This window comes from Temnothorax nylanderi, unplaced genomic scaffold (genome assembly GCF_030848795.1).
Source record: "Temnothorax nylanderi isolate EJ_2023f unplaced genomic scaffold, tnyl_v1.0 TNYL_tig0095_pilon, whole genome shotgun sequence".
In the NCBI taxonomy this organism is placed as follows: Eukaryota; Metazoa; Arthropoda; class Insecta; order Hymenoptera; family Formicidae; genus Temnothorax; species Temnothorax nylanderi.
The window spans coordinates 367,512-384,787 of record NW_027249157.1 but is presented as its reverse complement, the minus strand read 5'-3'; the positions used below and the strand labels follow the sequence as shown (position 1 = coordinate 384,787).

The 17,276-nt window shown below is 39.6% G+C and overlaps 1 protein-coding gene and 1 long non-coding RNA gene across 2 annotated transcripts in view; one reads left to right on the top strand and one right to left on the bottom strand.

Moving 5' to 3' along the window:
- The window catches only part of LOC139775257 (uncharacterized), a 223,731-nt gene extending 214,936 nt beyond the window's left edge, over nt 1-8,795 (bottom strand). Inside the window, exon 1 of the long non-coding RNA XR_011718779.1 lies at nt 8,440-8,795. This is a non-coding gene — a long non-coding RNA (uncharacterized lncRNA). The remainder of the gene's footprint in view (nt 1-8,439) is intronic.
- Nucleotides 1-17,276, top strand: part of Tmtc2 (Transmembrane O-mannosyltransferase targeting cadherins 2) — a 182,290-nt gene that overhangs the window by 159,548 nt on the left and 5,466 nt on the right. Inside the window, exon 6 of the mRNA XM_071711104.1 lies at nt 6,662-6,747. Within this exon, the coding sequence (XP_071567205.1) occupies nt 6,662-6,747 (86 nt within the window). The remainder of the gene's footprint in view (nt 1-6,661; nt 6,748-17,276) is intronic.

Genomic DNA, 17,276 nt, shown 5'->3' with positions numbered 1-17,276 from the left:
ACGGCAATATTGGCACTGGGCGACGTAACCGTATTTTCCCCCGTGACATTCTGTACATAGAAGCCGGGCCGTTTTCTCGGCCTCGCGATCCGATAAACAATTAATAAACATAAATTCTCTCGAAATCGCCGATAGGACAGCACCGGCGCATGCTCGCTCGCCCGCTCGCGCCGCATAAAATCGTTATAAATTCTTTTTTACGAGGCAGAGTACATAAAATTGCGCCGAGTCCCTTGCGATTTATATCCCGACGCCCGGCGTCGTTCTCTGTTTGCGCGACGCCTTGCTCGAAAGGGCTCGGCCGAGTACGGTCTCCCTTTCTTTCTCTATTTCCAGCCCTTAAAAGGCGATCGTTAAAATACGGCGTGAGAGTGTCGTAAATCGTCGATCGTTACGGAATCGTGTGCGGTGCTTCGACGAGAAGGGATGGAAGGCTTCAATTACCGGCGATGCGGTCGCAACAGGCCGTCCTCTCGCGTTCACGCTACGGCCAATCTTCCAGAGTAATAAGAGTAAATGCGTCCGAGACATAAAGGTTGGAAGAACAGAGAAGCAGGCCGATCTCTAAGCATCGGTGATCACATCAATGATCGCTTACGGCGTTTTATAAAGACATAAATATCCTTTAAGGGGTACGTAGATATATATGTGAAAATGCAAAGATAAAGTTTCGTCGAAGAGAATTGCAAACGAAAATAAAGGAAAATAAAGAAACGCGTTATTTGTGCTTATTAAAAGAATATCCGTCCGTTGTTCGCTAAAATATAGTTCCTTTTTTAATCTAACAAAATATATATTTCATATTTAGCATCAGAGAAGTATTCTATGGATTTCAGAACCTTTTTTTTACGATCGTACCCTCTTCTTCTCGACATACAAAATACATATATTTACACTTTCCGTGTTCATTTTTTTCCCGTTAGGATTCTCTACGGAAAGCGGGGGATAAAGCGCACGTTCGGTCGCTATCGATGCCTCGCAATGTTTGTTTTACGGCGATTTCTCTCGTATTTGCACTTGCGGATTTTAGGGTCAGCCGTGTACGGCTGAAAATTCGTGGTTCTGATTTCAACTTGGAAAAGTCCGGCGCGTATGACTACCGGAGATAACCACCGGCGACCATCGGACAGACACGAATATGCCGCACACACGGCTCTTCGCCGTGACAATGGCGGCAGTCGATCGAGCAATTCGGTACGGGCAACGTCGATGATGACAGTGACGACGGTGACAATGGCAGTGACGGTCGTCGTCGTCGTCGTCGTCGTCGTCGTCGTCGTCGTCGTTGCGGCACCATTCGCGATAAATGCAGTCTGACGAACGTGGCGGACGGCGGAATTGATGCCAGCCGGGGAAATATGGCTGACGAAAGGCGGCAATTGCAAATAAGCAGCCGCGATTTGTTGGTTTTTTGGGGCCATCGTTTCGCAGCGAAATCGACCCGACTCTGATATCGGTGAAATCAAGAGTCCCTGTTATCACCGGAATTCCGAAGGGAACGATGTAAATTCGGCGATGTAATTCGCCGGCGCGTACCTCAGGCAGGTATGTCCGACCATATCTTGCACGGAACGGGAAATTCCAACGGGCGGCAAAGACGGCCGTTCTCCTCAATGTATACATGTACAATATATGCGTACGCGTGCGTGTGATAAACAGGACGACCAATGAATACCATCGGCAATGAAATCCGCCGCACTGACGCGACGACGATGCAACAAACGGCACATCCGTTGTACGTCCGATAGCGTGCGGGAATTACGGCTAAATTTAATAAACGTAAGGATAATGCGGTGTAACACGATAACGCGCGCGATCGATATCAGCTGCTTCGCAGGCTCGTAGGAGATCGCGGAGATCGTCGTCATCGTGACCGTCGCCGTCGTACCGTCGCGTTCGTGCCTTTATTGCAGTTTTTATTCCGACTGCAATTCAGGCACTATCGATCGTCGCCATTGCGAAATCCATAAGCCGACCGCGCGGTTTATCGCACCACCTCTCCTCTTTCCCCCCTTGCTCGGCCAGCCCTTCTCGCGACTGGCGTTTTGCGATCGGCGATTAACACCCCGGTCCCCGGCGCTATCGACGCCGCGACGACATCCGCCCTCGTTCCGGCATCGCGCCCGATAAGTCGCAGAGATGTTTTGTCTTTCTTTTTCCTCCCTTTTCTTTCGTCCGCCGCTTTTGCCAGATGACCGTTTCGTCACGAAACTTTTTACGCGGAAATTGAAGTCGAGTGACGGGCGAAAGTGCGGTATATACGCGACACTGATGATATTTTAAAGGGGACTTTCAGATTAGATTGACAATCACGAGATGGTATGACTTATGACCGATTTCCGCAATCTGCCGTGAAACGGATGACTTTACAGCTCCGATGATGTTTTAAGTGAAATTTTTGAGATTTAAATAACATGGCGCGAGATCTGAAAAAACATTGCAAGCGCTGAATTTAGAAAAGCACGATTCTCTAACGGGAAAAATGTTGAACTCTAAAAATGGTGATGAACAATTATAACTATGGCATAGCTGTTAATATGACGCTTTGAAGTATAAATCATCATTGTGCATAAAAATGACACGGACAATTTGTTTACGAGATTATTAAGTTTTTGTATGTTAAGCGACGTTTTTCATGCGCTTACGCCTGCAATCAACTTTTTAGGCGTATGCATCGCACGCATTATCACATTGCAACGAGATGCATAATTAAACGCGGAAACGCGCGAGGCGAAGCGCGTGATTTATGTTACCGCACAGTTTTGCACAGCCGCGAAACGCACGCAAGAAATCAGCGGGACATTAAAGCGCGTAACTGCTACGCGCAAATATCAACGATTTTTTTAATATCGGCCAGCGGTCGACGAGGCTCTCCGTTGAAAATTTAATATCGGGCATTTTTCGAATGCGCGTGTACATGTCGAAATATAGAAACTAGAAGCGATATATTTTTTATAAAGCATTTTTTTTTTGTTCGCCACGATATTTGCATTATTCCCGAGAAAGATTATGGTTCTGCTTTTTCTAGCGACGCCAAATTATAATAATGCGCGCTGTATACATATGTATAGTCATCGTAACGCATTCCTCGTTATTATGATTAAAAGCTTTTGCATCTCTATCGATTTTTACTTCTAATTATCCGTTTAATTACGCGGGAGCAATTTGAAATACAATTTAATACTAATGAGAATTTTCTTTCTTTTTCTTTCTCTCTAGTTAATCCACATTCACGCGTAATTAAGTATTTATTTTATATATTTTTTTGCCGGACTTAAATCGCTAGGTTTTGCAAATTTTTCGCATGCAATTATTAAGCGGTCTACGGGGAACAAACGCGATCGCTATCATTGAGGTAAAGTTGTATGAGTTAAGTTTGGTTAAATTTAGTTAGCTGGGACATAGTCCGATCGATGAAACGTCCGGTAGGATATAAACAACCAAATACTTTAATGAAATTACAAACTTGCTCACTCATTTATTTGCTTGTTTGATTTATTCCGCATCAATCAGCCCGCATTTTAATAGCGACGTGTATTTCTGTATTAAAAGGTCATTCTCCGATATTACTAGCTAGAGACATTACGAATTCATACACAGGTTTCTAATAATAAAACAGAGAATAACGTTCAGAGACTATACAAGAATAGATTTTATAAAACGAGTTCTTAATACAAACAGATGCTCAATTTGGATTACATCCAGACAATTTTCACATAATAAATTAAAGAATATAAAATCTCTGAAAATTAATCGTTTTACCTTTACATTTTATGCAGATTATGGCGAACCGTTAATGTGAAGCGATAATCGACCGTCTTGCTCAACTATTTCTGTGTTCGATTTGAAATAACGTCTCGCGAAATCTTGTCGTACATTCTCACGACGTACCGCATTTGCATTTTCAGTCCCGTGAATGTGAGATACGCGCTTCGTGAATTGCGGTAACTGAAGCAACTTTTCGACGTTCCTTGCCGAGCTTCTATTGGCATATTCGCGTTATGCCAAACGTTTTACGAATGTTTCTATTTTATCGGACCGCCGCCGCCGCCGCGCCGCATAAACGTTCAGATATTCGGCGGCTGTTCCTGCATATTTGGCATTATCCGTATCGTTTTCCTCTCTTCCTTTCTTCCTTTCTTTTCCGCGTCTCATTGCGACGGGGAAAATGTAAATGAAATCTTCCAACGAGGAAGTTTTCCTCACTTCGCTATCGAAATTGGCCAATACAAGATATAACCGTCTCATATTAAGACTCTCGTAAAACCGATTGCTTGTTAGAATTACAAATAATTCATATATTTATATCCGTGTGATTCCAACGAACGACTGCGGTTTATTTTGTCGATGAACCACGCGTGTTCCCATTTGAACTGCCACAAAGCTGCGCCTTGCGCGCGGGTTTGACAGTAACAGCATATGACACGCCACGTCGCTTTATTAAGTTTCGCGTTTTAAACGAACGACAGCGGGGAATTACGCGCGCGATTTGTCTTTTCGTTCCCTGGCACGACCGTCTGTGTAAATTGGCCCGTGCTTCAACTCCATATCCAGCTAGTAACTCTCGATCGAACAATAGTGGCGCAGGAATTAGACAGAAAATTTTATACCTTGCCGGCCAGTGAAATATTTTCACTGGTTTGGTGCAAAAGCGAAATTTAATTATTACTTAAGGGACGAGGGACTAAAAAGAAGAGCTTCGTTATTTTCTGTACATGGCAGCCTGAACACAATCTTAAAATTTTTCAGGAATTATTTTTCAATGTAACCCGTTCTATCGAGAAACGATCCTTTTCATGATTACCCAAAACGTTAGTTTTATTGATAGTCTCTTGCGATTCCCTGCTACACGTTTGCGATGTGATTTACAAATTCGTGTCACTTGGGAAAGATTTACTAAATCGCCGCAGTACACGGTCAGTAAACGGACCGAGAGTTGAATAACAAATTAAGCAGAATACAGTATAATTGCAAATTGGCGCAAACTGGAGATTGTTACAAGAGAAGGAGCTGGCAAAGTGACGGATGTATATGTATACGCGAGAGTCTTCGTCTTGTTGAAAGTTAACGAACGCAGAGTAGCGGCTCGTTAACGAACAAGGATTCTCTTCATCCCTGCCGGTTCGCGCGCCAGGAAAGGAAATATCCCGTTCCATCCCGTCCCCGGCTCCTCTTCCTCCGTCATTTTCAGTTTTTTTTTTTTTTTTTTTTTTTTTCAAGCGCTCGTCGCTCGTCGCAGGCTCACAAAGCGCCTCATTAGTATAATTTTTTCAACGCTACGTCGACGCGCGAAGATTCGGTTTGCGCGCTAAATGCATCCGTAATTTTGATAATAAATTAGTCGTTTCTGAGAAAAGAGGAAGGAGTCTCACAAATGCCAGGAGAGATAGACGAAGATTTCCTTGTAATTATTAACCCGTAAAGATTCGGAGACTGTCGGAGAATTTGCTGACGTTAATTTATATCTCGACATTAACGAGGCTGGTTGAAAAAGGCAACATATAGTCTCTCGCGTGAGGTGCAGAAATGCATCGGAGCGGAATGCACAGCAAACTTTGTTCACTCAGTAATTTACGAGCCAATTCAAATTGTAAACGCAACGCGCTTCGTTAGAAAAGTTCGCGTGGTCGAGATTTTGAAGCGCGAATCTTTATGAACAATCTCCATAATAAATCATCATAGACGCGTGTACACGGGCACGTTTATTTTCTCTTTTCCTTTATCTGAAAATAAACATCGTCCGAATAACAAATGCAGATTGTAATCCCATTTTGGAGTAGCAATTTGAAAAATATGAGGCGATGCGGTATGCGTAAATATTTTCCAAAACCCGATATGGACTCTCGTGCAAAATTCCGCTCGACTCTGATCTCCCAGTCGGAAAGTAAGAAAAATAACGCAACACACGCGAGGTAAGAAAAATAACTGCGCGCCATATCGTCCGGTCCGATTTCGATAACGCGCGACGAGAAAAATGTATCAGCGATAGTGCGCGAGTCGTCTACCAGCCGGTCGACTATACTTCACCTGTCGACAAGTGATATTTTCATCGTTTTTCGAGTGACAACTTACGCCGGAAGATTAATCACCGCGACGCCGAAGCGGTGGGTCCTTTCTAAAATATGTAGCTTCGCGAAAGAGTCCCCCTCCCCCACACCCCCGAGTATATGGGTATTACGAATCGCGCTTATTGCGCTCGCAATTTAATCCCACCGCGTAGAACGGGGCGACCACACGTGCGATAAGTCATCGCCTTGACAAGTAATATTTTTATATCGTTTCTGAAAGTGACGTCCTTCGAGAGAAGATTAATCGCTCACTGTCTAAGAGACGGAAAACTTTTCCTTTCTTCTCATGACGTTTGACATTTTGATATTATATCGGGGAGATATACCTTTCCCCTCTCCCCTCTCAAAACTTGAAATGTAAATGTAATAAAAGCAAACTAGATATACTGTATAATTAATTTGCTTTGTTACTAGATGTTTTTCTTAACGTCGAGAATGAAATTATTTCCATTATTAATTCGATATATTTATCGATCCTTCGACTAACTTTTCTTCTCCTTATGGAAATGAAAATTACAATAATGTAAAATATTATGGTTTATATTAAAATGTTGAAAGTGATTTTAACAAGGGACTTTGTTTCTCTGTTACAGGGGCATCTTACAGCAGGGCAGAAAGAATTACGACGAGGCGATTTTGAGTTATCAACGAGCCATACATTTCCGACCTTCGTTAGCTCGTAAGTCCTTTAATTACATCTCTTTTCTGACTTTAGAGACCGCGCAACGTCGTTGGCTTCATTAGCCAAACTCTCAAGTCTGTCGTCATTCGAATAATTTAATATATTTGAGCGTCATTAATATTTATTTGATGGATTGTTACCATTGATCGATCGTTGAAGGATCTTTAACGTCATGAAAAAATACACATGTACTGTTCCTTCATACGCATCAATATCTTTACGGGAAATGAAGACAAACTGTCGTGTGTCACTGTCATCCATTTTATCCGATACATATTTATCGATTTCGCAACGTTCTATTTTTAGCTGATGGGATGCTTATCCTCGAACTTTCCTCGTACTTCAGTGTTTCAGCCATCTCTTTGATCAATATAATAATCCTTAGACGTACCATAGACACACGTATTATCACACCACTATTTCTCCGGCTTACATTACTTCTTGAGCAGCCCCCTCGGGTCTACGTATACATCCACGTGCTTACTACTAGAAGCCGAGAGATCGGTTCGCGTCCTTAACGAGCCCCCTTTTGCCCGGGAGACTCGCAGTCTTTATGGCTAGACCTGAGGGCGCGGCGCACATCGAAGAGGACCCATAGGAGGCAAAAAAAAGGAAAAAGCAAGGAGGGAGAAAGATGAGCGGCTCGTTTGTTACACGTATATCCTCGATACGGTATGTAGGATCCGCGATTTACTTCGGCCGACGTGGGAGCGGTTCGTTACCATGCGAGATAGTTTGTCGCGTTACAATATCGATTTTATGGCTCCTTCACGTGCCATTCTGGGGCTTCCAGTCCCCAGATGTTTTTCCTCCGTAAAGGGCGATATCGGTACTAACCCGAAAGCGCAATTGGTACTGCGGGCGCATCTGCAGCGTGCAGCGGAACACAGAATGCAGATTAGATTTCGACGCCTTGCGTGCACGAGGTGTGTCGCGTAGACATTAATTTTAATGGCAGAACCTCGAATTTAGAGTCGATATCTTTTTGTGAAGAAAATTTCGGACGCAATGTTTCAAATTTCAATATTAAATACGCTAAATATTTTTTGGCATATTTTAATAATTAAAAAGATCTATATTAATATCCATTGGAATCTGAAGCGAATAATAAAACTTTGTTTAATTGCATTCCAGACGCTTACTAATAATGCAAAACATTGGCACCTGGATATTTTTAATAAAAAAAAGTCAGTTTTAAATTTATAACAATATCTGAAAAATCTTGCCCGGTAAAATTTTAACATCCAGCATACGTACCGTACGACAGATTAATGTCACGTCGGATTTATCAGATGCACATCGAGAAAAGTATTGGCGTTGCAAACAAAGAATAACGCGCAAATACACACACACACACACACACACACACACACACACACACACACACACACACACACACACGTTGCGTAAATCCGAACGACATATTCAAAGAGAGATATAATTTTGTATAAATTTATACGGGACGGTTTGCATGCGCAATGAGCTTCGGCAAATGCCGGGAAAACGAATATTTACCGCATCGGAGATATGCGGGCGCGAAACGGTGGTGAATTCGTGTTACACGATACCATGCATACGATCCGTGTACGACGATTTACTTTGACTGACGCAGAATTGGTTCGTTACGAAATGGACGCTTCTTCTTCGTATAATTCGATTTTATCGGTTCTTTACGACATCGACACTTACCGGTTTCCTAACCGAAGCGTTTCCCATCCGGAACGAGATGAAATGATCCGTATGAGCGCCATCGAATTCGCGAAGCTTATACATCATACCTGGAAAAGAAAACGGAAGTAAACGTGAAATGTACGCAATTTTGCGGATGTCGTTCTTATATATTAACACGTTTCATTTTTAAACCGGAAGATCTTGCGAGGAACGGTCGTTTCTCTAAATAACTATAATCACCGCCATAAAACTTTTTCTCATTTATATAAAGATACGCGCTGTTATTTCTAAAAAAAATTTATCTTTTGAAAGAAGACTCTCTTTGCAATATTTAAGTAACATTTGGACGAAAGTACAGGACATGAATTACATCAAACATGAATTATTCATATTTGGCATTCTGAGGATTTTATAGAGATTATAAATCTAATTAATTTCTAATACTTGATCACTCGACAATTACCTTCAAATTTTTTTAGTTCGATTTAATATGTCTTTTGACAAATCATTTTTAAGAGATTGGCAGAGACATTGTATTTAGCATGTTGTCGATTCACCGTGGACATTCTAGCCAAATATTAGCAAGTTATCCAAAATTGTTTATCGCGCACGATGTGTTCTTGCATGTAAAAACGAAAGTTGTGACAGTGTTTGCAAAGTTACCTATACAACGCCCGCATTTGGCAGCCCGCATTTGCGGTTTCTATGTTGACCGAACAAAAATGACCAATGCAAACAATAAACAAATGATAACCGAGTTACCGGTTGACGATATTGACTCTCTCTCTCTCTCTCTCTCTCCCCCCTTCCCTCTCTGTCTCTCTCGTTTCCTCTTTCCCTGTTCTCATTTTGCTTTACTCTGCTTCAACAACATTTTTGAACGTGCAAACATCGGCGAGCGAATATTAATCACGTCTTTACTCGATATATTGACGTGTATATATAAACACTCATATGTGCACACACAACAGATGAATGCTATACACTACAAAAGTTGATTGATAAGTAAAATTTCCATTTCTATAAAAGATATATCTCGTTTGAGACGAGATAAAAACATAAAACCAGCTTCAAAATAAAGTCAATTTATTTTACATCAAACTTATATGCTTATTTTTCTACATAATCATTATGTAGGTTAATACATTTTTCAAATGCCCTATCCATTTTTTTCAGCGTTAAAAATTATATTACAGATTACTATTTAGTACACAACAAAATAGAAAATTTTATGACAAATGACAATATTGGACAATGATGCAATACAGGTAACTGAAATTTTGCACGCATATACCAGACACTCGAGATACTGAATGCCGGGGCCGGTTACCAATATCGCCACTATTTGTGCCACGCTGGAGATCTTACTTATCAATCAATCCTTGTATTTTCATTTCGCGCGTTACACACCGCGGATATCTATCGTCTATCGATTCTGATAGCAAACTAATCGGTTAAAACCGCCCTTTCGATATGAGTAATGGGGATAAAAGTTGGCACTTTAAACAAGCTTAAAAGTTGTCTGGAAAGTTTACCAACGCATCGACCTGGCTATATTGTCGGCTCAAAACGCGACACCTTATACCGAGAGATTGGAATTTATTACGGAATACATGCGAATACATGCGAAAGCACGCAGACGATATCACCCATTGAAAACTAAGCATTTGACAAATATTGTATATAGTCGTAGAATCCTTTTTTTTTTAATAATGCTAAATCGAAGTTCTTAGTGACAAAATAATCCGGAGAGGATTGCAAAATATTCTAAAAATACTATAATAGTAAGATTTTTTTCTGCTAGAATAAAGAAATTTTACTAATATCCGAGATATCCCGAAAATCGGAACTTATTCGTATACTTGTTATATTGTGAAAAGCTTTGATCTTTATCGGGAATTTAGAGCAATCACATTGTATAAATTTCTTATAGAATTTATATTTCTTGTGAATGAATATTTAGAACGAAATTCGGTGGTGGAAGCTTTGATCTCGATACGTTGAAAGTATCTGGAATTATTGACAATATAGCTTTGAAGATTATGCTTGCGTAGTAGCGTCTATATCGTAAAGGAAACATTATTTATGACATTCGTTTTAAGGGCTATTGCATGTCTAGACTCGCACATAATTTATAAAATCAATCGGATTACTTAATTTGAAATATTTCGTAGAATCATTGAGAAATAAATTAATATTATTAATCTTATTATTGAAAAATATAACGAAATCCGATTACTCTGATTACACGAGCCATTATTTTCTTTTTCATGAATAAAGATAAGAATAGCTGAAAAATATGGATGGAAATCCACCTCTTTTGTGCAAGGATTATCTGGGACTTTTTATTGAGCGCTGAAATTTAATTAAACCGCAAGGAGCAATTAAATAAACATGCGGTTTGAATTTATCCTGAGAAATTAAACCGCGTGTACGGTTATACACGTAGTGCGCGAGAATGGAAATGGAAAGGGTATTGTACTAGAAATTTTTGACGATTATCGCACGAGGAAACTAAAAAGCTTGCTCACACGTAAAGCTTCTCCAGGGAAACGACCGCAATTGCATCTACATGCATTAGAATGTTTAATTTTATAAGGCCACACTGGCTAATTCCGCCGTTGGGAATAAAAAGCTGGCAAAATCTCATTAAATAAATTAGAAGTATAATTATCTTAAACGCGGAATAGCTTACACAATATTAAACGGTGTTTCGCAATTGTTTCGTTCAAAAGTAGAGAATAATAAGTGTAAAGAACTAAAACTATGAGCCTCAAAAAGATACATTAATTGAAAAAACTATTCATTTTCAATAAATTTTAATATGATGGCAATAAATCGAACATTGATGTACATAAATGTAATATACATTTATTAATTATATATGTATATTATATTAATTTATTAAAGTTACGTAAATTATTTAAAGGGGTATATAAATCTTATCTGCATTTATTCTCGTATAAAATGCCACAAGCAAAATGCCAATTAATCCGGCATTTTCCGAAGGATAAGTTTCATACTGCTAGCACCGCCGCCACTTAAGGGCTATTTCTTAAAGTTAGTCGACGCTAAAGTCGACGTATTATCATCGATTAATCAACGGCTCCGCGAAAACAAAGGGAAAGAAGCGGCGCGGTCTACTTTTTCCCCGGTCCGCAAACTTTATTCATTCGAAGTTCACTCGCTTGTCGTGGAAGTTCAGCCGATTACTGAAACGCGGATACATCTCGCTTCTATGCAGCGGGGCGCAAAAGTATATTAGCGAAGTTAAACTCGATCCCGACGACGGTGGGCCGGAAGCGAAAGAGCACAAGGAATGTTTAAGAAGTCCTTCCCTTTTAACATTCGTCCACGATGGCGGCGTCATGCAAAATACTTCGGAGACTTCGTCGCTCAAGAATGAATAGAATTTACTTAATAACCCCCGCTCTATTTAATATTAACTAATTAACGGTGGAAGCTAATTTAATTCACTTTTAACCTACGACAGAGAATTATTGGCGTGCTTTTTTTTGCAATTTCGTACACCGAACGATATGACGAGAGAGAGAGGAAAGATAGAGGATCTCTATTTTACAGAATTGTACTTACAGGATGCACACACACAGACACACACACACACACACACACACACACACACAACAGAGGATACGCCACGCGCAACTTTTATGGCAGTTTTCGAGTGACGAATGACGCGTGCCTCTTTTCGCTGAGATTTTACGAGCAACCGCGACTTAGTTTGCGCACGGCAGCACAAGTTCAGAATACAGGCTATCTATAATCCAACAAACGGTCGCGCTCATAAATCTCGCGGGAGTATCTTTGCTCATTTATAGTTGGCTGGTCCGAAAAAGGACGAGATTAGCGATAAAAAAAAGGGAAAAGAAAAGGAGAGAAAGTAGAGGCAGACAGAAAGACAAAGATATACTCCTCGTGTTAATGTAGTTTGCCACGAGCAAGTGCGTCACGTGTGAAAGACTCGTCGCGTAGGTGAACTTCGCGAAAATGCACCCTTGTCTACAGCACGTGTGCGAAACGCTCGCTCGCGAAATGCCGGCGACTCAATTAAAGCGGCCAAGTTCTCCGAGAGTACCAAGAGAATCACGGGGCAAGAACTGCGTAGACAGAAGGCGCGGAGAGAGGTGTAGTTAGACATCCCTGCTTTACTTTCACAATTAACCCTCGGACGCATAAAGCACTTCCCCGCAACGTTAAATGATACATCCGCCCTTTCGGCTCTCGGAGATTCGTGAAATAGGTTTAACTTGCGGTTGCTGATTTTAATTCAAGAATATACCGCATTTACGGGCTTTCATAATGAATTATTAGCTTTCGCTAATCACTTTTAATCATTTTAATTTGATAGCGGCGAGAATTTCTATTAACCAAATGATCAATTAATCACCGCGCGCGCGTTAATCAGTTTTAGTAATATTAAATTTACAATAGTATATCTTAAATAATTGATTAACTTTGATTAATCAGGTTTAATGATTTTACAGTGAAATAAACCCGGCACAATCTCGTCAGGTAGTGAAGTCATATAAACCGCGAAATAATGATCGCTCCAATTAATATTAGTCATTGGCTTCTGTAACATTTATTTGCGTTATTACGCTTTGCATTACGTTTCCTAATTATGTTTATGCGAGATAATAATAATGGTTTTGTACTATGACAATGATATATATACATACATACGCAACATTTCAAATTTTGTCAAGTCAAATAACGAATTATAATTGCTCTTTGTAGTGCGTATTATAGAAATAGCTCATTTTTCCAACTCAATGATTAAATGTAGTTTATAACGATTGAATTCGTTTATATACATAAATCAAGTGCTTTCGTAATTTTAATGTGGATGTTACTTAATTTTATAATAAAATAGCAATCAAATTTTCGTTAAATAAAAATAAATAATTAGCAATTTGGTAAAAAAATCTTATTTTATACGGTAGAACTGCGGTATTTTAGAGAATTATTTATATTTTGCATTAATACATCAATATATATTCATCAATTTGAGATTTACTTGTGATTATCGATCATCTCCAGAGAGGGGAACATCTTTCGATATGGGCGATAAACGACAAATGTCGTGTCGGAGCACTCGTATTTCGCGAGCAGATTGCCCATAAATCGCGTGTTATTATCAGAAGTTCCTACAATGGCTGTCCATGTAATCTATCGGGTGGGTTCGCAAATAAGTACAACGGTTATATGGGGCAGCTCTGATACTAGGCCGCTATTCGCGTCCTCAAATCAACGGCAAACCGGCAACCGAAAGCTACGTAACGATTCATTACAGGCGAAGTATATGAGCCGGCGCATCGGAAATACTCGGCAAGTAGGTTAACCGGACGGCTGCAATTTTAGTTGGTGTATTATTAGAAAAGCCTCCGGGACGCGCGCCTTTGTCTATAAATCTCGGGGTAATTTCAACGGATACATATACAGTGAAATCGTATTCGCTGCGCGACCGCTCACTATACGAAAGCAGTTTCTGGATTTCCATTAGCTGCAAAATTCTTGCCCTCGACACGAAAGCGGCTTTATCGCGTCACGATATCTGACTTTGGCGAAAATCGAACCGTATCGTCAAATGTCGAATTAACAAAAAAAAAAAACGTAACAGTCCCGTAATAGTGTTTAACATTTATATGTTCGTTTAACTAGTTTAGATAGATGTATACAATTTTAGTTGACAGATGATAGGAATACGTTTAAAATTTCTCAAAAATATTTTTCCTTATAAATATCGAAAATATTATTATCATATCTTCACTGTTCCGTATCAACTGTACATCGCTTATGACTTAGTCATTTCATGACATACAAATGCTGTTGGATTGAATACATCTATTTTAGTGTTTTAGTCACGCTTGAAATATCGTTGTCAATTTTCATTTATTACGGTAATTACTGTCACCTCTTAAACATCCAGTATATTTTATTACATATAACGGAATTATATTACAGATAATGATCCGGAACATCTAAATAAAGTAACTGGGATGACACGTATCGAATAACTTTCACATATAATATACTTACATAAATATTTTTATGATATGCAACTTTTATAGCGATAGGATGTCTTAAAATATCCAGGATTTAGCGGCATGTTCTATTAAATCTAGAATGAAGTATGTCTTTACCAGAACTATAATTGATTGCAATCGTTCACGATAGATCTTGTTAACGTCATGGCGGGACGAGAAAACCGAGATCCAGACTATCGCTACAGGATTTCCGTATCGCGCGCGGTTAAGTATCGTCTCAGGGCTCGAAATCGCGAAATCGAGAAATTAGTGGATCGGTTGTATGAACACTTAACACGATTGATTCCCTTGAATACGGCAATTTCTGTAAAGGCCTTACTCCTTTCGCAACCGCGCCCTTATCCCTTCCAATTTCCATCCTTGGTGCGATCACTCAAAGACAGTATACAGAGAGTTTATGCGGGAGAGTGTATATATGTGTTTGCTGGTACATGCGCATATACATGCTGCATGTATGTATCCATTTGTTGCCTGCCCTATTCTCGACGTTCTCGAGATCATAACAAGATGATAATTCGAATCGGCTTTATGTCCAATCAGGCAGTGCTACATAATTGGACGTTATATGTGTATAAGAAGAACTCAAACTATATATTTATTCAGTTATACTTGTCGTGAGCAATCAAAAATGTAACAAAATGATAATTATCTCTTACAGTTACATCTAATTAATCTTATCGTCGCGACAGATAGAAAAGGAAGAAAAAAGAAGATAGAGAGAGAGAGAGAGAGAGAGAGAGAGAGAGAGAGAGAGAGAGAGAGAGAGAGAGAGAGAGAGAGATCATGGTTCGCTGATATAATAAGCGTTATATATAATTTTAATTTATTATTTATTTTATGTGATATATAAATACCGTAATTAAATTCAAATAACATAATTATGATGCGGTTAATTTAACTTAAAAAAATTAATGACGTTATAATTCATATTAAAAGCAACATATCGTCTCTTTTATTATCGGTCTTTGTAATAACATGTAGAAAAAGATAATTATGTATATAATTATGAGGACGTTAGAAGATAAACTGAATCATATTTTCCAATAATTAAAAGTTAATAACACAGTGCGGATGACTGTCAAAAGTGCTTTTAACTAATGTAACCGGTCTAACATTTTGATCAATCAAACTTATGGTTATTACGGACAAATACAGTCAGAACGGTGAACTCATATGTTTGAATATTTTCCACGGACGTACGTATTGTTATTGGTTTTGTAATTGCTTTTAGCACAAGTGGCATGGCGCGGCGGCGGGCGGAGATTGGCGCGGGTTTCATCAGTATGTAACGCGAATCGAATAAACTATTGAATTCGAGCGTATTAATTAATTTTCATATTTGATACCGGTATGCCGACGCTGTATGGCAATTGTCAGGAATTACATATTTTTCCGTCTCGCTAATCGGCGAATTGTAATTACATTTTCAGGAAAGCCGGATGGGGCGACGGTCGACGCTTTTCATTTAGACATACCGTGTGTCGCGATAATCTATATTAAATACGCAAATTAATTGTTTCATCCGAATTTAATCATTTACTTAATTAATATCATGCAACGGTTGAAGCGGTTTGAAATTTACAGATTGTAATAAAGCAATCTGCAATCTCGCGATACGATGATTATCGAGGCAAGAACAACTGTTGTGCGAAATAAAAAATAAGGACTCGTAAAAACAAGATATTAGACAACCAGTTTTAGATCAATAATCTGTTTAAGTGTGGTTCCTGGCTTGTTTAGTTTTCCATTACCGTACCGATGACAATCGCGATCGAAACAACCATCGGTCTTCTTAGCTTAGCTTCCAGCATCCACGCTTCAGAGAATCCGGTGCGATTTCACGAGCGTATGCACACGCATCCGCGAATCGACCATCTACTCGTGTACACGCTCACCGACACACACTCGCGATCTCTTTACCGTGTCGCCGATCGATAAAGGTCGCTTTCTCGCTCGCGCACGTACACGCACATTGCATCTGCGTCTCGCTCGTGCACACGAAGGCACACGCAGTCACGTACGTCAGACTGGATATACGTATTGCAAGGTGCGAGTGCAGCCTGTGGCAGCTCTATCCACAAATTGGCGACCGATCGAGCCACTAATTACTCGAACCGGACGTGTTTTAAAAGCTGGACGGTTACGACCGATTTACGGGACCGCCCGAGGTAGAAAGAAAGCCGGGAGTTGCGGATGTACGGTCTCCTCACTCAATCCGGATCACCGCCGAATGGTCCATTCGTCTAATCGTCCATTCGTGTTTCAGCAGAATGGTCACGCGTGCGATTTGGACCGCGCGAATATACGGATGTGTTATATCCGATGCGTATGTGTGTGCATGTGTGTAAAGTTTTAATATAAAAGAAATCAAAGAGAGAGAAAAAGTGAAGCTGACTATATCAATTCTATGAGTTGGACATTTTTGAGATATAATAATATCTTTGAAATATCATTGCGAAATATCTCATAAGTGAATTTATCATTTTCTAGATTTTGTAATCAATTTCCAATTAATTTTACGCAAATGAATGAAACTAACGAACTCTATCCTTTCCTATATTCAGATTTTAGTAACAAATAAAGATTTGTTTAAAAAGAATATAATTAAAGAATATATAGATATATAAAGATAGATACATAAAGATCTTATTTAATTAGAGTAATTATTTTAGGGACCGAGAACTTAGCCATTCCATTGAATCTAATCTTACGAGATTACTTTACAGCATTTCTAGTCTGGTAGATAAAACAGAATATGTGTAGACGTTCAAGTAGGTAAGCCATTAT